General features: G+C 38.4%; 2 protein-coding genes and 1 pseudogene across 2 annotated transcripts; 1 reads left to right on the plus strand and 2 right to left on the minus strand.

Moving 5' to 3' along the window:
- The first annotated feature begins 507 nt into the window (after positions 1-507).
- Positions 508-9891, plus strand: LOC133983424 (metalloreductase STEAP4-like). Its single transcript, XM_062422499.1, has 9 exons — positions 508-729; positions 835-942; positions 1579-1649; positions 2091-2175; positions 6713-6991; positions 7087-7181; positions 7268-7421; positions 7529-7699; positions 9628-9891. The coding sequence occupies exons 1-9, from the start codon at positions 508-510 to the stop codon at positions 9889-9891; spliced, it is 1449 nt and encodes a 482-aa protein (XP_062278483.1).
- Positions 9892-15054: 5163 nt separating this feature from the next.
- On the minus strand, positions 15055-16706 carry LOC133983425 (C-reactive protein-like; annotated as a pseudogene).
- A 2768-nt stretch (positions 16707-19474) lies between these two features.
- Positions 19475-22760, minus strand: LOC133983634 (C-reactive protein-like). Its single transcript, XM_062422782.1, has 4 exons — positions 22706-22760; positions 21191-21287; positions 20802-21105; positions 19475-19693 (listed from the first exon to the last, which is right to left on the minus strand). Exons 1-4 carry the CDS (start codon positions 22758-22760, stop codon positions 19475-19477), a joined length of 675 nt encoding a protein of 224 aa, XP_062278766.1.
- Positions 22761-23167: the final 407 nt, after the last annotated feature.

Genomic DNA, 23167 nt, shown 5'->3' on the forward strand with positions numbered 1-23167 from the left:
GCAGAAGAAATAGAATAAGACGGCCCTGGAAAGCAGCAGCATAAGATTTTCTTTTTCTGTCAAATGTGAAAGTCAAATTCTGGCTGAACTAGATATTGCCTTTAAAGCAGTCTGTGTTTTTTAAGAAGTGATAACATGTGAAAAAATGTTAATCTGAGGTTAATGTGACATTGGTAGAGCATAGATGGTTCCTCATTCCACTGAGTTACAGTTCAAAGTCCTACTCTAATCAATCTTTGTAGAGCACATCACACACACAAAAAGATATAAATACACTCACAGTCACAACCACACAATCACATATACTGTACAAACTGTTTTATTACAGGTATAAAACCTAAGGCCCCCCCACACCCATCTCTCTCTCACATGCAATAATAAACAGGTTTGTAATCACATGTCCCCTGTACACACTGTGACGCAAAGAGGGAGAGGCAGGAGGTCACACTCCACAGCAATATAACCACACACCTGGGAACACTGACCATCCAAACTCAGTGTGTGAACATGACGGTGGCAAGTGGTGTATCGGAAGAAATTAAGCCAGAGAGTGTGTCGCTGTGTCCTCTAGGCACAGGAGCTGTCCCTGAGCAGCCAGAGCTGCTGTGTATATTTGGGACGGGGGATTTAGGGCGTTCTCTGGGCCTATGCCTGCTCCAGTCTGGATACAGAGTGGTGTACGGCAGCCGCAGACCTCACAGCTGTGGCCCTTTGCCTCAGGGAGCTCAGGTAAAACACATGGCATAAACAAAGCTTTGTGTGTGTGTGTGTGTGATTATGCTCCACTTGAAGTTTCATGTGTTTTAATGTCCTTAATGTGTGTCTGTTCTGCAGGTGATGAGCCATGCAGCAGCAGCACTGTCAGCCAGACTGATATTTATGTGTGTTCACAGAGAACACTACGGATTCCTGGGGACCATGGCACCTCATCTGGAGGGAAAGGTGAATAAAAGTTTAATTGTTTGAATCTGAATTCAATCATGAATAATGAGGTATACAAAATACTTAGTCTTTACTAAGGCATATTCTCAATTAACAATTGAGAAATGGAATACTAAAAGTAGTTCCTGATGCTGAATCAAGAAATATAAATCACTTGGGATACAACTTCAAGATACTATGTCAACAAACCAGTATCTATTTTGAACTCCTATACATTTGTAAATCTACATTGTGTTCTCAATAAACTCTATACAATACAAACTAGTACAGTAGTAATAATAATAGTTGTAGTTGTAGTGAACGTAGCAGTTCTTCTCACTTTACATTGTTACACACAAAAATAATTAATATATGAGTTACAGGGCAGTATAAAATTCATCTGTAAGCATTACTCCCAACACTGTACATAACTACTGTACATTTTTTTCAGGTTCTCAGTTGTTCTTAAATAAAAGTGGTAATTAGCTCAGTTGTCTATTCTGTTCACACTTTTATCACAATTCCTGAGTTACTGAACATTCTCCTTTTATTCGAATTGAGATAAGAATTTGTAAGAGATAAGATAACAGGGATGAAATTTAATTACTTTCCCCTTTTGTCTCATTGCCTCTGTCATTGCTGGTGGGTTGATTACAGGTGTTGGTGGACCTTAGTAACAACCTGAAGAAAGGCATGTACCAAGAAGCTAACGCTATCTACCTGCAGAGGTAACAGACTCCTGTTAAAGTGTGGAAAATAAATGAAAAGTGAATCATTCATAAACATACTACAAGTGTAAACCATTTCCCTCCTCATACAAGTAAGGTTATTTTGTAATACTCTCACTTTAACTTTTCTACAAATCTTATTCTGTTGTCTACAATCATTTTGAAACAGGAGGTGCCATTTTTTCAAATGCCAAATGTCTTATATGAGAGAATAACACATTTTTGGGAAAGTGTTCCTAAACACAACTTAGAGCATAAGACATCAAACATCCAAAAGAAATGAAAGAATTTGCAGGGTTGTAGCTCCATTGGCACAATGACCTGCTGTGTGTCTATTCAGTTAAAGTGGAAACATTGATTCTTAACATTTTGAGACCCTTCCATTCCCATCTGTGTAGACAGAAACAATAGCAACTAAAGTCCTCACTGTGTATTCTGCAGTCTGGTCCCTGGAGCTGCTGTGGTGAAAGGCCTTAACACGCTGTCTGCCTGGGCCCTGCAGAATGGACTTCTGGCAGGAAAACAGGTGAGAGAGGAGTGGAAAATAAGGAAGCAGTTAAAGGATGTCAGTGGGATCAAGGTGAAACAGCCAGAAAGCTTTCAAGCCTTAAGGAGGGCTTTGGTTTACTAGAGTAAAGATACAAAGGGAGATCAGTAACAGGAGAGATTATTATCTTAAGCTTTTCATGATGAGACATTCAATGTTTGACTTCAATGCAGGCAACACTAACGACTTCCATCACTTCCGAGAACATAGTGGTACAATACGAAAGTCATTTCAGACTTGTTAATAACAACAGATGAACACTTCACTGACACACAGTGCAAAATTTAGAAAAAGGAATTGATTCTATTTGTGTTGGGGAAGATTATTGATTTTGCCGTCATACCATAACAATGCAAGAGAAAATGAGGACAGAGCTTGTATAAACACACAAACAAACAAACACACTTTATGATGTTACAAAGTCGAAAGACCAGTGTTTATTGCGGCTTCCATTTCACAGCTACAAAGAGAAACACAAACATGCAGGAACCTCTGGAGACCAAACCTGAATCTGCCTCGAATCCTCTTCAACACAAACAACCCCCATACATACACATACACACACCGAAAAGCTCTCACACGTACTTGCAGATACAACTGCAGTGCTCTATTTTCTTTGAAAACAGGTAGCTGTGAGACAACAAGAGTGGGGTGTTTGAAAGTGTGTGTCTTTATCAGTGCATGTGTAGGTACAGTATATATTCTCACATACACAACACACACACACACACACACACACACACACACACACACACACACACACACACACACACACACACACACATACAGACACCCACACATACACACACACACACACACACACACACACACACACACACACACACACACACACACACACACACACACACACATGCTTGTAAGAGTGTGCTATTCCCCGGCCAGCAATTTGATTAGATCTACAGCGAGGCTGTGGCTCTGTCACATTTACATTCAGATGGAGATTTAGTTTGTCGGCCGTTCCCTGCTGTTACTGGTGCAGTAATGTAGGGAGACATGGCTGGCTGCCCGGTCCACTTATACACACACCTGGGGGAAAACTGCTCAAATACTGACTCCACTATATGCCTGTCAAACTGCTCTTTCTCTCTCTAGCACTCTTTAGCTCTCTCTACCCTTTTAATGCGATTCAGGATTTTTTTTTCTCCCCTTACAAACAACTTAATCGTCTTATCACAGAGCTGTGAGTGTGGTAATAAGCTTCAGTATGGTGAGATATAGAAATTGGATTACATATTGAACAGTATATGTATATATATCATTTGCATGTGTCTTTACACACTTCCAGAGGCTTCATCTCAAAATTACTGAAACAGCACTGGGAGAACAACAAACAAGGGTAATTCTGTAGACAGACACTGTAGGTGTACACAGTGCAGTCATGTGCTAGATATTTCAAACAGGGCTGTTGAGTCATCTAGCAATAATCTTAGTAATTATTAGCAACTGAAAAACAAAAATTGAAATAATAAAGCAACAAAAGGAAATATTCTATCTTTATAATTATTATGAGGCATTTTAAAGAAAAGGTGCATTTGGTTTGTGAAATTATTGACTAACCAACTATATAATTGCAGTTAAGAATATAGTCAGTATTCTCTATTTTTCTTCTTCAAATTGCAATTACATGAACAACCAAAACTAACAATGAGCTTATTAGTATTAGTATTAGTATTAGTATTAGTATTAGTATTAGTATTAGTATTAGTAGCTTTATTGTCATTATATTGAGGGTCAGACAACAATATAACGAAATTTAGATAGGACTCCCTGAGCCATAATAACATTTAAGACAATTAAAAACAACTTAAAACATAAATACAACATTAACAATCTATAAGAGCAACAAAGTGCAATATGCAATAAAAAAGGTGCAAACAGTAGCAATTCTCATTGTAACAGTAGGCCACAATCAGTGAGTGTGTGTGGGTGAGTGGGATGAGGGGATCAGGCCGTGTTCATTAGATTAACAGCTTGGGGGAAGAAGCTGTTTTTCAGTCTTGTAATGTGTGACTGAATTGTCCTGTATCGCCTGCCAGAGGGAAGTAGTTGGAAGTGGTGGAGGAGGATGTGTTGGGTCACGAATGATATTTAAGGCCCTGCCCTGACATCGGGCTTGGTAAATGTCCCCAATTGCAGGAAGCTGGGTCCCAGTGATGTATTGTGCCATCTTGATGAGTCTTTGCAGAGCCCTCTGGTCCTTCTTGGTGCAGCTGGTAAACCACGCTGGGATGCAGTATATGATGATACTCTCCACAGTGCACCGGTAGAAGTTAACCAGCAGGTTCTGTGGCAGACCGGCTCTCCTCAGCTTCCGCAGCAAGAAAATACGCTGCTGTGCTTTCCCAATGATGGTGGATGTATGTGCAGCCCAGGAGAGGTCCTCAGAGATGGTTACCCCCAGAAATTTAAAACTGGAGACACTCTCCACTGCTTCACCATTAATGAACACTGGCTTGTGATTTGTTCTCCTCTCTTTCCTGAAATCCACTACAGTCTCCTTTGTCTTTTCTTATTATTCAGGATGAGATTATTAGTGAGCACCAGACTGTCAGGTTTTGCATCTCATCCCTGTATGCTGACTCATCGTTGTTGGAGATCAGGCCCAATACTGTCGTGTCATCTGCAAACTTTATGATGGTGTTTGTTGCATGGACAGGCTGACAGTCATGGGTGAAGAAGGTATACAGGATAGGGCTCAGGACACACCCCTGAAGAACACCAGTGTTCAGGATGAGAGTGGAGGATGTTTGTTTTCCCAGCCTGACAATCTGAGGACGGTTGGTCAGGAACTCCAGGACCCAGTTGCAGATTGTTGTGCTCAGGCCCAATCCATGAAGTTTAGACACTAGGATGTTAGGAATGACAGTGTTAAAGGCTGAACTTAAGTCCAAGAAGAGCATCCTGACACATGTGTCAGGACATTCCAGGTGCTCCAGTGTAGTGTGGAGGGCAACACAGATTGCGTCTTCTGTTGATCTGTTTGCCCGGTAGGCAAACTTATGTTGGTCTAGTGTGGCAGGGATGGAACGTTTAATCTGGGCCAGAATTCTCTTAAAGCATTTGGCTATGACCGGGGTGAGTGCAGTTGGGCGATAGTCATTTAAACAACTAATGCTTTTTTGCTTGGGAATAGGCACGATGGTTGTTGCTTTGAGATAAGTTGGGACAACAGTGTGGTTCAGGGAAAGGTTGAAGATGTTGGTGAAGACCTCTGCCAACTGATCTGCACATGCCTGAAGTACCCGCCCCGGAACGCCGTCTGGTCCAGCTGCCTTCCTCGTGTTGATGTTGCCCAGTGCCCTCCTGACCTCATTTGAGTCCAGAATGATTGCCTGATGATCTGGTGGCAGCCTGTCCATTAACCCTGGCGTTGTTATCTGCATCAAAGTGGGTAAAGAACCTGTTAAGGTCCTCTGCTAATGAAGGGTTGCTGCTTTCAGTATGATTGCCATTCTTTTTGTAGTCTGTCATGACCCGTACGCCCTGCCACATACGTCTGGAATCGTTAGTGGTGAAATTTTCCTCAATCCTGAGTCTGTAGCTGTTTTTTGCTTCTTTAATGCCATGTTTAAGATTTCTCCTTGCTAGGCTATAGGCTGTAGTGTCGTTGGCTCTGTAAGCAGCATCTCTAAGCCTTAGCAGGTTCCTAACTTTGTTGTTCAGCCAGGGTTTCTGGTTAGGAAACTCACTGATTTTCTTAGCAGTTGTGACATTTTCGGTACAAAAGTTGATGTATGATAGTACCGATGAAGTGTACTGATCAAGGTCCGCATCAACAAAAAGGCTCCAATCAGTGCTCTCAAAACAGTCTTGTAGTTGTGTTGTTGCATCATCAGGCCACACTCTAACTTCTCTGCTAGTTGGCTTAGCTCTGCTGATGAGTGGTTTGTAAGCTGGCAACATTAACAGAGAGAGGTGATCAGACTGTCCAAAGTGAGGGCATGACACAGTCTTGTATGCATTGATCACGTTTGTGTAGACATGATTTAATGTGTTATCGCCCTTGGTTTTTCGTTACATTTCCCAGTAACAAGTATTGTCTGTGTAGCCGGAGCCTGATATAGCTTATTCCTCTGTGCCAAAAACCTCCACTAATTATAATAAAAACACATCAACAAGCCACACTGTTAGACTGATGGACAATAGCACTGTTGTTTATTTTGAGTCAATCCCACATGCACCATCCTGCTCCTGTAAATACTAAATAGTGCACCACATCCGCAGCTGAAAGTAGTCTCTAACACATCAGCTATTTACTCAAGTAATGTTTGCTAAGAAACTACAGTAACCAGCTATTTCAGGAAATAATTTAGCCTTTTTAAAAAATGAAAGTAAACATTTGTGTTTAGTTTTTAAGATTTACATCTTCAGTAGGAACCAATGAGCTAAAACCAAAGTTTAGGTATTTACTGACATGATATCTGAAAATTGATATAGAACCACTCATGTTTTCTAGCGCATCTATTTTAAAATAACCCACATCTTCTTGCTCCAGGTGTACCTGTGTGGGAACAGTGCTGAGGCAAAACAGTCAGTAGCAGAAATGGCCACCAAGCTGGGCCTCACAGTTCTTGATAAGGGGTCTCTGTCAGCAGCCAGAGAGCTCGAGGACTTCCCCCTGCGGCTGTTCCCAGAGTGGAGGCTGCCTCTTCGTGTGGCCATTGGCCTCACTGCCTTCTTCTTCTTCTATTTGCTCATTAGAGATGTCATCTATGCGTATGTTGAAAAGAAGAATGACATCTCCTACAGAATCATGGTGTCCTTGGCTAACAAGGTAAAGGTCCATCCGTTCCTCTTGTTTAGCGTCCTGATTGATGCATTTTGCATTCCTTTAAAATGTGTGTTCTGTGTTCATCTCCCATCTTTCAGGTGTTTCCTATTGTGTCGCTCATCATGTTGTCTCTGTGCTACCTGCCTGGTGTTATAGCTGCCTTTCTGCAGCTCTACAGAGGAACTAAGTACAGGTCAGACATCAAAACAGGCCAAATAAAAAGCCCATATTTTTTGTGAAATGTGTTGTGTCACATCTAACTTATGTACACTTATCCAGACGTTTTCCTGATTGGCTTGACCGCTGGATGCTGTGCAGAAAGCAGATGGGTCTGCTTGCACTGGGCTTTGCTTTTCTCCATGCCATCCATACATTCATCATTCCTATTCGCTATGCTGTCAGGCACAAACTCATCTCACGCGTGGTGGATGAGGTATGGCGGGCTGGCACCTACAATCCTGCATATAGAGGAACATGCTGAAAATGCAAGTAGGATATTCACCATGTTATGGTTTATCCTCCTCTCTCTCTTTTTCTTAGATGAAGAACAATAAAACCACCCCGTTTTACTTTGATAATGAAGAGGCATGGGCCACAGACTCGTTCTACGTGCTGGGAATCCTGGGCTTCTTTCTTTATGTCCTCCTAGGACTAACATCTCTGCCCTCTGTGGGAGGCTCGCTTAGCTGGAGAGAGTTCAGCTTCATTCAGGTCGGAACATGGTTGGAAATGTACAGTCTGTTATGTGCGCATATGTGTATATGTGTGTTTGTGTGTGTTTGAGTTCACCTTTAGGCCTGCATACAGTAGGCTTAAAGTCAAACACTGGTCATGTTATCAGTTATCTAGTTAGTTAGTCTTATCTAGTTTTCAGTCATGTGCTTATTAAAAGTGGAATGTTTTCCAGAGCCTTTTTGATAATCTATATTTAGAGTCTCCAAGTTTTTATCAGTTATTAAACTGTTGTAGAACTGAAGCAATATGTCACCAGCTCTCATCTCCCTGGAGCCTAGTTAACTAACAGCCTAACACAGGCACACAGAGTGAAAACCAGGCTGACTTTAGCTCAGGATTGTAAATGTTAAGTTATTCATTAAATAGAATTATGATACCTGAAAATAATCCCCAGTGAGAAGATTTTTAATACAGGTCACAGGTCCATTTGTGTAAAGGTCAGGTCCATAGGTAGACCGATAGGGAATAAAACTCAGACATATAAATATAGGTCAAGATAATCCTCATGATCTTATGAGAAGAGTTGTGAAAGACATAAAATAACAGGTACAAAATTCAAATAAACTGTAGTTGTTATAACAGTTGAAGAATATGTTTTTTTGAATATTCATGTAAATGCTCATAGCAGAGGTATTTGCTGTGCTAAATTGGTTAAATAATCCGTACATTCTATACAATTCGATTCAAATAATTTAATTTGTCCCCGAGAAGCAATCGCAGAGGCATGCACATGAACAAGTAACACAATACAGGGAAAATTTAAACAATATATAAAATGCAAAAATAAGCTATACACATTATGATACTATCTCTTTAATATGTAGGTGAATGGTGATTCAATGAACATAGTTAAGGCAGTCCACTATGAAGTGGTTAGATAAGGTAGAGGTCCAAGGCCAAAGCCATGTGCATGTCATTGCAGGGTGGGGTGGGGTGGGGGATTAATGACAATGTATAAAGTATAAATAAATAAATCCTTGATTATTATTACAGTTCACAACTGCACCACATTAATATGAATGTTTCCTTATTGTGCTGTTTGCACTTATTGCTTTGGATGAGAACATCAGCAGTCAAATGTTGTAATTTAAATGAAAGCACATTATCCAAGTAATTAACAATAACTGAGCCTCAAAGGCCACTGGTGCTGCAAAAGCAATTATTCTGGAACAGCTGTGAAACAATTTGTGTTTTTTGCTTATTGTTACACTTGAGGATTCTACAAGCACAAAAAAATATCAAGACATTCATCTTTAAATCTATAAGATAAACAGCACAGAAAAGTTAATAGGATAATTTTATTTTCCTAAAGTCAGTTTTAGGGTAGTTTTATTTTACTATTAACAGCATGCAAGCCTTTGTTGCTTAGGTTTTTTATTGTGTTGTTTGCTTTGTTTACTCTTGTTCACACTATTTTGATTGGATTCTGGCTCAAAAATCTATGGATGTATTTGAGAAGTTGATATCTTGGTTGACAATTAAAACAGCCTGTATTAGACGGAGGCAGAACCGAGGCGCTGTATAAAGGATCAGTATAAGATAAATAAAAAGTAAAGCATGTCAAGTACACAGGCTTCAGTTACCAGCAGTCCTTTAAATAGAGTCAGATGTTTATCATGCAATATCCGTTATTTTCAAAAATATAATATCAAGTAAAACTGTGTGAGTGGCAGAGGTGCTGGTAAGTGGATTATGTTGCATTTGGACATAGCCAGGCCAGCTGTTTCCCTGTTTCCAGTCTTTACACTAAGCTTAGTTAAGCGGCTGCTGGCGCCAGCAGCTGGTAGCATATTTACTAAGAGAGTGGTAACAATTTTTCTCATATAACTATGGGCAAGAAGGCGAATAAGCTTATTTCCTAGCTCTTTTACTTAAATGTTTCTTTTGTTTTTCTTTTCTCTCAGTCTAAGCTGGGCCACCTGACGTTGTTAATATGCACGGCACATGGCTACATTTATGGATGGAACAAATTTCTCAGTCCCGCAACCTACAAATGGTACACTCCTCCTGGCTACATGCTCTGTCTGGTGGTGCCTACAGTGGTGCTGGTGCTTAAGACGCTGCTCCTCTTCCCCTGTGTGGACCGCACTCTCACTCGCATTCGACAGGGCTGGGAGAGGACCCAGCCGAGGGAAGAGTTGGATGAGATCAAGGCCACCAACCTATGAACTGCTCTGAAATAATCTGGGTTGTTATCTGGGTGTGGTGTGGTGTAATGGTTGTTGGTAATGGCATGGTAAAATAAGTATTTAAAAGGTTTTTATCTGAGATATACAATTTCTAAAATGTCTATCTCTAAATCTCATGTTTTGAGCAAACCCTTTCATTTTCAGGTTGGTATGTAGAATGAGTAACAGTTCAGAAAATTCAGATCCAAAAATAATTAAGTCCATGCTCAGCTGATGTATGATTGTGTCCCTTGATCAGTGAGCACAGCCTACTTTCAATTGTGATATAGCCAAACAAAACAGGGGAAAAAAGTAGTATAGTATATTTCAGCCAAATGGACAGGTCTCAGTGGATAAAAATGTTTTGAATGTCTATTTCCTTTGAGCTTTGGGGGGGGGGGGGGGGGGGGGGGGGGGGGGAATTCCATGTTTGTGCTGTGTCTGTCTCACCAAATGTGGTGAAAAATAGATTGATATCCCCTGCTGAAATCCATTGTTTTGATAAACATAGGCAGTAGTTTCCATTTCCCTCTCTCCTCTCCCTTCAAGTGGTGAGATTTTATCCCTAAGGTTACTCTCTTTTCAGGAGGATATTGATCTTCCTGTTTTCTAACTCAAATACCTCACTGCCAAAACCTGCCTCACTCTTAAGGGCATACAAACCTGCACACTAGCACACATACACACTAACTATATGCTTATGTATGCACAAACACAATGCTAATGAGAGAACGGTGAAGCATTACTGCATGCACCAATGTGCCAACACCAAAAGTATAACACTGTCACAGATCTGGCTCCCAAAAGGCAGGCCAGGTAAGCAAAAAAGGTATGATAAAAGAGTCTTGACTAGATCTAAAGCAGTGTTACACTCAGTAACCAATTCAGACAGAGGGGTGGATTTTTCATAGCATGTACAGGCAGGCAGAGGATCAAATGCTGCCTTCATTTCATCATCAGTGTTAAAACTGTTCATGTCAACATCCAAGTTGTAATTACAACACTGATTTTTAAGACAGCTCTGATATATCTGACTTAATAATAAAGAAAGTGCCTGAAAAATCAAACCCACATGGTTGCCACATGTCGGCCAAAGCATGTTGTTCAGTAATAAAATCCCAATGTAATTGGTGTAGAGATTTATGAATGCACAGTCTGATAAAACCAACTTAATAATCACACAAGCTGTCCAGTAATGCTTGCAAGGTGTTAACATGGAAATCTTTCATATCTCTAACATCCATCCCATATGTAAACATTGCACAAGGCCATAGATGGAAAAAAAAAGATTGATCTTCATGATTTACGACTGACAGCAGATAAGTAGCCGCTGAGTAAGCAGGTGTTATGATCAGGTGATGGTCAGATGTGAGAAACTCAATAGTGACAGCTGGTGAACAGGTGCAGAAAGGCAGGTGTGGAATAACAGGCGAGGTTAGTAGCCAAATGACACTAATCATATGTTCCAGAAGCAAAGGAGGGAAGAGAGGAGAATGGAGCAGCTCTTGCTATGATAGACTCTGCTGCAATGAGAGAAATATGCTGCACCTTCTTTGCCCAAAGCAGAACATTTAGTCAGAGACATCCTGTTATCTAGCATCTAACAACATTATCTGCACACACAATCTGCAATCCTTTATACCCTCTCGCATTGTATTATTCTCCCATTACCAAAGAACTGCTGTTGATTTTAACCTATTTCCTGCTGTTGGGGTGTGTTGGGCTGTGTGTACAGTATGTGTGTTTGTGTGTGTGCACTGATGTACTATATAAATGAGAATATTGCAATATCGCCCCGGGAAGGAATTAAGATGTAACAATGTACAGAAAAGCTGTGAAACAAGCTAGCTTACATTCATCACTTCCACTCATGTTTAATTTTACACACCTAGACAACTCTGAAACCCATAACAAGATTATGTGTGTCCAGCCATGAAGACTCACTTCAATATGAGCATGAACAGCTGAAATTGTGAGTAAATACACAGATCATGGACCACATTTAATGAAAAATTCACCCAGGATTTATATGTGAAATGTGTATTTGGATGTTGAATATAAGCAAGAAAAAATGGTATATAACACCAATATGTTTGAATTGTTCTTGAATGAAATACTGTACAGTGCTTGTCAAAGTTTAGACATAGCTTGAGGTTTTGCATTTTAAATGATCTTACATTGAATTATTTAAAATTTCTTGTCTAAATGCTTTTAAGTTATTGTTGTGAAAAATCAAATAAATATTCGTAATCAATGTTGTATTGAAGGATCAGTGTGTAAGATTTAGTGGTATCTAGTGATGAAGTTGCAGATAGCAAGCAAATGAATAACTCTCGCCCTCCTCTTCCAAGTGTGTAGGAGAAACTGTGAAAAACATGACCCTCTCTAGCAGCCAGTGTTTGGTTTTCCCGTATTGCCACTGTAGAAACATGGTGGTGCAACATGGCAAACTCTACAGAAGAGGACCTGTTTTCCGTCTAGATATAAAGGACTCAGTCTAATGGCACTTTTCCACTATACAATTCTAGCACTACTCGGCTCGACTTGGCTTGACTCTACTCAGTTTGGTACCAGGAACTACCTTTTCCATTACTTCATAGTACTTCCTCAACGTGGGCGGGGTCGTCATAGCACGGTTGCATGAAACGGCCGTGACTTTGTTTTATACGTGACACAAACACATAAACAATGGAGGACATGGAGGCGATGGTGTCCTTGCTGCTGTATGTGGCTTTTTGTCACACACAAAGCAAGAGAAAAGAGCCAATCGCTGTAACACTGTTGCCGGTATTTATTCTTGTGTCGGACGTCGTGCTCATGACTCTCATGACTCTCATGACTCTCATGGCTCAGCTCGCTTGGAACCTCGCCAGAGAAGGTACTAAAAAAGTACCAGGTACCAGGTACTATACCTAATGGAAAAGCAAAAACAAATGAGTCCAGTCCAGTCCAGTCGAGTTGAGTAGTGCTAGAACTGTATAATGGAAAAGCCCCATAAGGTAACGGAAACCCAATGATTCTTATTTCAGGCGATTATACACTAATTAAAACATACTTATGAATGTTAAATTCCATTTTTGCCAAGTCCATTCCATCAGGTGCCACTAAATTCTACTAAATTTTACTACTGTTTTTTTCTTTCAAGAAAAGCTAATAACAGATCACAATAAATAATGCAGATATGGCATAAATGTGTTGTGTTTTAAGACATTAATTTATGTCCAATGACACAATGGGCTTAATACGCTAATAACATCATCCACATCCTTTGTTTTGTCTTTCCCAATATTGTTTTTTCTTCTGTGAAATCCAAGGCTGTGTACACATATAACATTGGCATAAATGTGCCTTGCAAACAGTTTAAAGAAAGTGTTTTGAAAGGAATCATCACTGACAATTTTTGTGAACTCTAAAATGATGAGCCTTTAGGTTCAAAGAAAAATGTAGTCTTGTTGCCTGAAATCAATTAAATAAAAGTGTTTCCCCATATTCCGCAGTGCAACACTATAGGGTTATAAGTTGCTTTTAATACTGTATAACTCAGCACGGCATGGGGTCCATGCACCGTGAACCAGCGCATAAAAGGGGCAAATCTCATCCCAAGTGTTTGCCATTGTCCTGTGGATTTGACTTTCACGATTCACACAAACTCTCAAACCTTTAGTCTGTTGAGGTAAAGGTTGCCTTCCATTACATCAGGAAGCAGCTATAGCTCCCCACAAGGGACCTCTTCTGAGTTCTCACGCAGAACATAGCGCTTAATTGATTCAGCAGGAATGTCAAAAGAGAGGTGTTTAGGGTACTAGAGTTACTGCTACACCTCCTATCGTGTAGCCATTGTATTGTAAAAGTCCCTGGAGGTTTGCAAGTAGCCTATTCAGCATCACCAGTGCTATAGTTTGATCAAATGTTACAACTCCTTCAGAGAAATCAATGTGGTCAAAAATGACGAAAGACTGGTTGTTCTACTTGTTCTACTGCAATCATAGATCAGCTTAAAGCCATCTGTACATAGGTCAATGAGTTCATCATTTTTTTACTGACTTTTTCTGATTTTATATTTATATTTTATCTGGTGTATTTATTGTCAAGCTTTAAATACTGCAGTTGTTGTGCTAAGTAATACTGAGCATTCACGAATGAGACCACTATGATGTATTACTCTGAAAAAGGCTTAGGAGAAAGAATTAAAATGAGGGAGAGTCATAAAAAGAAGAATGAAAAAGCCATAAAAAGAGGAGGCATATACAGTAGCCACGAGTCAGTAGTCTTAAGATGCAGGCATTCATCTTCCTATGTTCTGATATTAACCATTGAATCATAAATCATTGGCAAAATGAGTGGTTGTTGTCCAAAAGTGATGACAATCTTATACTTAACCATTAATGCAGGCACCATGACCACAAGGTTATCGCTACATTAATTAGTCACAAGTAAACAATCTCAATGAGTATTTCCCTTGTCTCAAAGAAATAGTTATACATTATATAGTTAATACCCCTATTTGCTTTCTGGCTAAGAGTTACATTTCTAGGCCATCAGAGACTCATACTGTACAGACGTCAGAGTAGTATCAATTTTCTTATCGATCTCTTGGCAAGAATGTGAAAATATGTATTAACCAAAATGTGCAATTTCTTGTTTTAGGCAGTGGTTCTTATTCGTTCGTTAACTTTATTCATCTGGAAACCTAGGTAGAAATGGGATGGTCTTGTGAATCTGACACTGCATGGAGAAGGAGAAAAAATATTTGAGTACAGGTTTAAGTGAGTATAAATGTGCCCTGGACACTGATGCAGCAACTCAATGGATGTAATTTATAATAACTTACATATTAATAGTAGACAGATGTAATGAATAAACTATAAATAAGTGTAGACATGTCGTGCATCAAAGTATGTTGAGCTGTTGTCGAGGACGTTGTCGACAGATGGCAGAGTGCTATTCATTATTTAAGGTTTCATGTCAAATGGCTATAAAAGATTGGATATGAGCTGCCATTTTTAATGCATTTTCAGGATCACAAAATATATTAAAGCAGCTAACAGCACATACAGTATGACCGACCCGAGATATATCACATAAACTGCACTGTCATGTTCACTTGTTAGAATTACAAAGTCATTGACATCACATCACTTACAGTTCCGTTTTAATATGATTTTAGCGACAGATCAGCTGTTTATCTTCCATCAGCACTCTTGGTCTGGAACTCGAGCGCTCTTCAGTTGAGCACATTTCCTGGGGTGAAATTTAGATCATCTATGTAGTTCAGGATCTCACAAGGGGAAATGACGTAGCCCCACATGTGAACATCGGATACCATGCCAGCGTATGACTGCTTAATGTTAAACAATCCACCAAGGGAATCCTGGTCCTATAGAGGTTGCGTCCTATAGAGTCGAATCCAAAATCACTGATCAACAGAATTTGTTGGAGTACTATAAACTGTAAGGTTTAACAGTAAAACATTATCTGACCCAAAATAATAAGGGGTCTTCGGATTTCTGATCTGCCAAATTTTCTAATTGAGGCATTTCCATTTAACCACTCCTGCACCAGTCCAGACACAGAATCCCACGTGGAAGACATAATAATCCAGTTGTTCAGCTTGTAGTCCAGTACAAACTGTCTTTTTGTCCCTGACATTGAGATCAATCACATCACTTGCAGCATGCGTTATAATCATGAAGTCAAGGAAAACAGAGGGTCTGGCCAGCGAAAAAACGATGTGGGCTCTGTGAAGGTTTGTAAAGGATCTGTAGATATCGAAAAGAAATGATTATATATTATATATATTACAATTGATAGATACTTGAAGTCTGTGTCAGAATTTGGTGTGCAACATTGAATACTGTGACTTTAATTCCTTTCTCGGTTTCCTCATTCCCTTTACAATCACATCCATGCATACTTCATCAAGATTACATGTGATGACTTTAGTTCTTTTTGTTGTTGTTGAAAAACAAAGTCATTCAAAGGTGTAGCTCATTGAAACTACAAACAAACATACATTATCTTATCTTTTTTGAGGATCAGTAGTCAAAATTGACACACAATAGATGATATTTATGATATATATTACAAGAAAATAAATGTAAAGCTAGCATGCTACCTTGTTAAAACGTTCTACTGTACGAAGAGATTCAGTAGCTCTGTTCTTACAGTTGCTAATTTTGACCACAAATCAAGTTTCCTGCAACTAGACTAGACTGCCAAATATTGTGTTGATTACAGAACATACTTATGAGACCAGCAGGTACTGATATTTTGGTTCATCTTAAAATAGGATCAGATATCTTATTTCCACTTTTGGGAAGCATATTTACTTACAAGTTGTTCGACAAAATGAAGTCATCTCTGAGCAACGATGACAAATGAGCTAAAATCACCTTAAAAACAATGTCTGAAATTTAAATATGGCAGCTATGATAGTTTTGTTTAGAAAGAACTTTTTCATGATGTTTGAAATGTTTAAACTATAAACATTTACCATTTCAGATTTCCTAACGTTCGCCATCGATTATACTATGACTGTACAGCTAGCTGACATTGTGTGTACAGCTTGAAGTTGAGGGCTTCCAGATCATCAAGTCACTGCATATCCATAAATATGACTCTTTATCATAGAGAAAAAAACACAACCCTGAAATAGATGAAACTCTGCATAGATATTACCATTAATGTTATGTGGAGTCAGGACAAAGACAAAATCCTTTGAGATCTGTAGAAATTTAGGAAGGGACAACTGACATTTTACACCTTGACGTTAGTACAGACATGTCCCTACTGTCCATACACAAATCTATGCCCATGGTACCTGTGTTCTTCAATTTAGTTCAGTGTATTGAGAATCAGTGAATCAAAATGCTTGGAAATCCAGACTTTCATGAAGCGATCAACTGTGTAAGATGAGTTATTAAGTTAGATTCAAGATTTTTTAAAGTTTCGCAGGATCACAAACTTTTCTTTCTTTCTTTCTTTCTTTTCTAATGTCAGCGTGTGCCTTTCCTACATGTGTACAGATTCAAGGTTGATCACTCATCATCAACCTCTATCAGTTATCAGGGGTGTTCTAACCTCTCTATCAGCAAAAATGATGTACTGCAGCAGAACATCAAGGGCCTCTGCAGAGGGCTTGTGTGAGGGAGGAGTCAGCATGCTCCTCTTTCCAGAAGCCTGCAGCTCAGAGAGAATGTTTCCAAGAAAGAGGCATCAGATCAGCTGGAGGGATGAACCCTGGAGAGGGATCAGACCGAGACGACTAGACAGAGACCACTCAACTCAGCAGGGACAAACTCCCTGAATTTGAATGAGTTTCCAGACAGGACAAGATAGAGTTGGTGGACACCGAGACAGAGGAACAAGGCAACACTTTTCAGTCATAGTTGTTACTTAAGACTTGAACAGGTTTTTATATCTGATATAGTTTATTTATAAAACATAACAATTCAAGCCTGTTTACATAAATAGAAACAGTGACACAATAGAGAACTGATATAAATGTGTGAATGCATAATTTTGGACCCTTTGAATCTGATTTCTGTGCATATAAAGTCTTACTTATGAGCAACTATTTTCAACTACACAATATGGTGCAATGTGTACACTCCAATAACGAGTGCCAAGTAACTTGGACAAAATAGGTAAAACTTGTGGACAGGTGCAGAAAGGCAGGAGAGGTTAGTAGTGTATGCACAACACATAAATTAATCAGATGATCCAGAGGAAGAAGAGGGAAAAGAGCAGCTGTCGCCATGACAGACTGTTGCTACACGAGAGAAATATGCTGCACCTTCTCTGCCCAAAGCAGAACATTTAGTCAGAAACATCCTGTTATCTAGCATCTAACAACATTATCTGCACACACAATCTGCAATCCTTTACACCTTCTCGCATTGTATTATTCTCCCATTACCAAATAACTGCTGTTGATTTTAGCCTATTTCCTGCTGGTGTGTTGGGCTGTGTGTGTGTGTGTGTGTGTGTGTGTTAGTGCGTGCGTGCGTGCATGCTGATGTAAAATGAGAGTATTCCAATATTGCCCTGGGAAAGAATTAAGATGCAACAACATACAGAAAAGCTGTGAAACAAGCTATCTCTTATTAATAATTTCCACTCATGTTTAATTTCACACACATAGACAACTCTGAAACCTGTAATAATGTTATGTGTGTCAAGCCATGAGTGCTCACCTCAATATTAGCATATATACGCTGTAGGTAAAGACACAGATCCTTTTTTTTTTAAACAAACCCTAGATTCATCTTTAGAATGTACACTTGTTAGATTGTGTGAATAGTGAGAATTTGGTGGTAAAGCACTTGGTGAGTGTATCTAATAAAACCATCCAAATCCTCAGCTCATTTCTCTGGCAAACACAGTTAATACAGAAAAATCAAAGGTTGGATCTCAGCAAGCAAAAAAAAGAAAAGAAAAGAAAACTAAAATATAATAATATATAAAGTTACAGACTTACAGTATAAAGGCATTCATATCAAATCAAACTGAGGTACACTGATATTGAGGTTGATATGTTGAAGAATGACTATCCACTAGTTTTCAGTCTTTGCCTTTATTTATTAAAGTTATCTGAAAACCAAAGGAAAATCATCATATTGCCTGAAAAAGCTTAAAGAAATGAATTATTCCCCTGTAGTACATAGACATTTTTAGCAGGTCAGTAAAAATATATACAGGCTTACCCAGAAATGTTTTTGTTTACTTAGCTAATGATAACCATAAATATGACCTCAGCAACAGACAACACAATTCAACAGGATAATTTGCTAAATATATACACTTTCCAGCTGCATTACTGCCATAGCATAATGACTGAAACAAGTGTTATGTGGTGGTGCAAAATCAAAGTTAGACCAGACAACAGTCTTTATAACTAGATACATTCTTCTTCCTTGTCAAATCTTACATTATACAATGCAGCCAATAGTTGGGTCAGAGATTTAGGGTAGTGGCTAATGTAGCCTCAAACCGCTAACCTCAAGCAGAGATAAACAGCAAACTACCTGTAAGCAGAGTTCCATTTTAAAGCTCCATTTAAACTTCACACGTCTGGAACCTTAGCACTCCTAAGTGTCTCCTAAGTAAGATAACAACTTACAGAAATCCATTCTTTTTCCTGCAGTGGTAAGCTGCTACAGTAAGTGTAATTATTTAATCATTTGTGAAACTATGTAAGTGTTCAACATTCAATTTATTTTATACAATTTCCTTACTTACAATATTACATTGTGGTTAATTGTTGTTGAGCTACAGAGTTAATTAAAATGTTATTGGGGGGCAGAAAGAAGTTGTTTGATCTTGCCTCAAATACAACAAATTTAAACAAATGAGAACACTGGGAGATAACTGAAAGAAAGAATAAAAAAGGTATAGGAATGAAAAAGGCATAAAAAGAGGATAAATATACAGGCTACTTCTCTTGTATTAGGGACATTGCATACAAATATATATACACATTTATATAGTTACTAATTACACGGTCAGTGAAATCAATTCTATAGAAGACACAGTTAGGAAAAAGCTTGCAAAACCATATATGGAGCATCATTTTAATGTGACTTTATTTACAGATTATCTCTTTATCTTCTACCAAAACTCTTCCTCTGGTCTGGAACTCCAGCGCCTTCCAGTTGAGCACATTTCCTGAGGTGAAATTTGGACCCTCCATGTATTTCTTTATCTCACAGGGGGAAATGATGTAGTCCCAAACGTGGACATCAGACATCATGCCAACAAACGACTGCTTACTGTCAAATCCTCCACCATAAGAATCCTGGTCCTGAAAAAAATCCCAAAATCATTACAACAGCTATACGGTACAATATATTCTTCTAATTGAGTTGGATTTGAAGATTATTACTACTCATGTCTAAGTTCAGTTGAAATATTAAGTTGGAGCAAGAAGTCAGTTAGATTAATTAATTTGGAGGTTATGCATTCATATTATTTGCTGGTTGAAAGCTTGGTCTTCACATTACAAATATTGCATTTCCAACAAAGGAAAATCCACTTTCATCTTTTTCACAAGATGAATTCCATTAACTCATTTCCAGCTAAATTTACAGATACTGACAGCTCTTGTACCTGCTGTAGAAACTGTTAATCTGTTCTTTACCTGTGAGAAAACCTTGAAATCATGAGATGATCTTAGTCTTAATTTGTTTGCTGAAGTCAAATCCACTTACTCCTTCAACTACAAAGACATTTTCTGTTATTTTGACACAAAGCATCAAACCCTCGGTTAATAGTTAATTTCTTTGTTCTAATAGCAAAATTCTCTCTATAAGTGAGCAGTACTGAAAGGTGAACCAAACATTTAACAGTTCATAAACAGATTCCTCCTACCTCTGTCAACTTTCTTAAAAATAAGAAAATCAATAAAACTGCTGGACTAATATAGTTTACTTTGCTCCACAAATGAAGTTTTGTGTATGTGACTCTGTCTTTTTTCTTGTTTTTTGTATTTTTTGTCTGTCTTTATATTTACATTTATTTATTTATTTATTTGTAATAACTTATACTAATTTGTACTGAACCATTTGTTTACAGTCATATTTCTACCTGTTCTGTTCTTAATTGGAAATAAAAATAAATAGATAAAATAATAGCAATATCCTGTCTTGTCATTTTTACAGTTTTTTTTCTAAGGGTTAACAAAAAAAAGATATAAGATGTTAATTAGTTACCTTTAGAGGTGCTGATAGGCTAATATTGTTAACTTGACTTCTGGACAGAGCCAGCCAAGCTATTTCCCCCTTTTTCTAGACATGAGAGTTTGATCAATCTTTTATCTAACTCTGTAGCGAATAAGCCTATTTCCTAAAACGTATAACTATTCATTTCAGTGTGGTGCTTATGTTAGAAATACACTTAGAACACATCTGTACCTGTCCTAAAACAATTATAATGGGTCCGTTGATGTTTGATCCAGAGCTAATGAATTTCCTATTGGATGGTTTTCCATCTAACCACAGCTGTACCAGTCCAGACGCAGAGTCCCATGTTGAACAGATAGAGTGCCATATATTCAGCTTGTAGTCCTGGCCGCCAATAGTTACCCAACTATTCTGGATAAAGAATTCAACCACATTGCTTGCACTACCCTTTTGAATCATGAATCCATTGATAGTAGTTGGAGTAGCCAAAGAGAAAAAAGCGTGGGCTCTTTCAACATCTGTAAAGGACCTGTAGGCATAATTAAGGCATTTATTGTCACAGATACTGTACAGTGGGTTGTTTAATTTATTTTGCATAGACAACACAATGTTAGCTGTGACAGACGGTTATAGCACTGAAAACCTGTCTTGATGTTGTCAGTCTTACATGAGCTGTGTTGGTTTCTTGTGGGAAGGTAAACATTTTACCAGTCAGATCTTAAAAAGTGAGAGAAATCAGGATGCAAAGTGTTAATTAGCCTATATAAGATACAAATGAATTATACAGTAGCAAAAACAGGTATTCATTAGACATACTCTATCAAAAGTTTCATAAAAAGATGTTTTGGGAAACGATAAACTATGATTATTTTATAACTAAAATACTAATAACTATTGATTGGTAACAATTCTGAAACATGTCGAATCTGCTGTATACTTTACCTAGAGCCATGACACTTGCATTGGCTAATACTAAACTGCAAAATAAATACATTTTAAAATGATATATGTAATATATATGAATGGCTACAGTGTCACCATTTCTCATGCCTATAATTCACAGCTTAACTTTGCCCCATGAAGCACCTTCTCATAGCTGATGCCTACAAATTACAATTTCTCATAGACAATGATAAAACTGGAGGCTCTTCCTGGGTTACTGTGTTCCAACATTTGTTTCCTGTTTTGATGTCTGCCCTTGTTTGGTCACCTCTTACCTGTTTATGGACTTAGCCTCTGCCCTTGCACCTTGGACTTGTTTATTTATCCTGATTGCCCACTTGTTGAACAAGTAATTCTCTAAATACATATTAAAGATGCTTTAAAAAAATAAAAAAAACCCCAAACTTGTCATTATGCCAAAGATGATAGACGGTTCACGATTCACTATCAGTGTCTTATTGGTTACAAATTAATTTGCTTTTACTTACATTGGTCTGCTATAACTTGTAATACAGGTAGAAAAGGTTAAAAATGGTTGAATACAATGCAGTCATGTCAAATTCTTCTAGTTTGCAATGTGTATCCTGTCTTGATCTTACCTTGAATCTTGTGTCAGGTTAATGTGTGCAACAGTGTGTAGGATTGTGATATATATACCCTCATTTCTTCCTCATTGCCCTCATTGGGTCCATGTGTTTGCTTCCTGTTGTTGTACTAGATGATGGCTCCAACATAGATTTGCATCTTATCTACTGATCTTATATTAGGTCTGAGTGATTGATAGAAACAGATTTGTGTCAAAGCTGCGTTTATCCATTTTTGGGCTCTAGGGGGCAGATGACCTGCAAAATAAGCGGATATCACAACCCTGATATCGTCATTGTGTGAGCTTGTTATGACTTATGAGTTAAAAAGCAAAGGTAGCTTTGACTAGGTAAATGATTGTTTCACACTATGACCTGGATTTAAAAGATTAAACCCCAATTAATGCAGGCAACGCATAGGCTTAAAATGCATTCCAATCTCAAGTGTATAGAAAACCTGATTTATCACTTCATGTCTGTAAGACACTGATGGTCTCTGCCATTGCACCTTGGACTTGTTTACTTATACTGACTCCCCACTTGTTGAACAATTGCCTAAATACATATTTAAGATGCTGTTTTTTTCTGTTAATGAAACATATATTTTACCTTGAGGTCTGGCAGCACAGGCTGTTACCATCATCAGGAAAACCAAAAACTCCATCTTATACAAAAACAAATAAATACTAATTGTGAAAAATGCTGAGAATGAATTTACTTTTACTTACATTGACCTGCTACAACATGCAATACTGGTAGAAAAGGTTAATAATTGTTGTATACAATGCAGTCATGTTAAGTTCCTGTAGTTTGCAATGTGTATCCTGTCTTGATCTTACCTTGAATCTTGTGTCAGGTTGTTGTGTGCAACAGTGTGTAGGATTGTGATTTATATACCCTCATTTCTTCCTCATTGCCCTCATTGGGTGCATGTGTTTGCTTCCTGTTGTTGAACTGGACTGATGGCTCCAACATTGACTTGCACTTTCTTAGTTAACACTTAAAATGCGTAGTATTGATATTTTTTAAATAATATTTTCGATAAAAATGTGGTATAGTGTTTGACATGTT

This window comes from Scomber scombrus, chromosome 7, assembly GCF_963691925.1.
Source record: "Scomber scombrus chromosome 7, fScoSco1.1, whole genome shotgun sequence".
In the NCBI taxonomy this organism is placed as follows: Eukaryota; Metazoa; Chordata; class Actinopteri; order Scombriformes; family Scombridae; genus Scomber; species Scomber scombrus.

What these genes read in the sequence shown, in the direction of transcription:
- LOC133983424 (XM_062422499.1), top strand. Translation starts at nt 508, where the DNA reads ATGACGGTGGCAAGTGGTGTATCGGAAGAAATTAAGCCAGAGAGTGTG. An exon ending in TGGTGTCCTTGGCTAACAAG is followed by an intron (nt 6,992 to 7,086) that starts GTAAAGGTCCAT and finishes CCCATCTTTCAG; the next exon opens with GTGTTTCCTATTGTGTCGCT. An exon ending in TACAGAGGAACTAAGTACAG is followed by an intron (nt 7,182 to 7,267) that starts GTCAGACATCAA and finishes ACACTTATCCAG; the next exon opens with ACGTTTTCCTGATTGGCTTG.
- LOC133983634 (XM_062422782.1), bottom strand. Translation starts at nt 22,760, where the DNA reads ATGGAGTTTTTGGTTTTCCTGATGATGGTAACAGCCTGTGCTGCCAGA. An exon ending in CTGTGCTGCCAGACCTCAAG is followed by an intron (nt 21,288 to 22,705) that starts GTAAAATATATG and finishes TCACTTTTTAAG; the next exon opens with ATCTGACTGGTAAAATGTTT. An exon ending in TTATAATTGTTTTAGGACAG is followed by an intron (nt 19,694 to 20,801) that starts GTACAGATGTGT and finishes GATTTTTTTCAG; the next exon opens with GACCAGGATTCTTATGGTGG.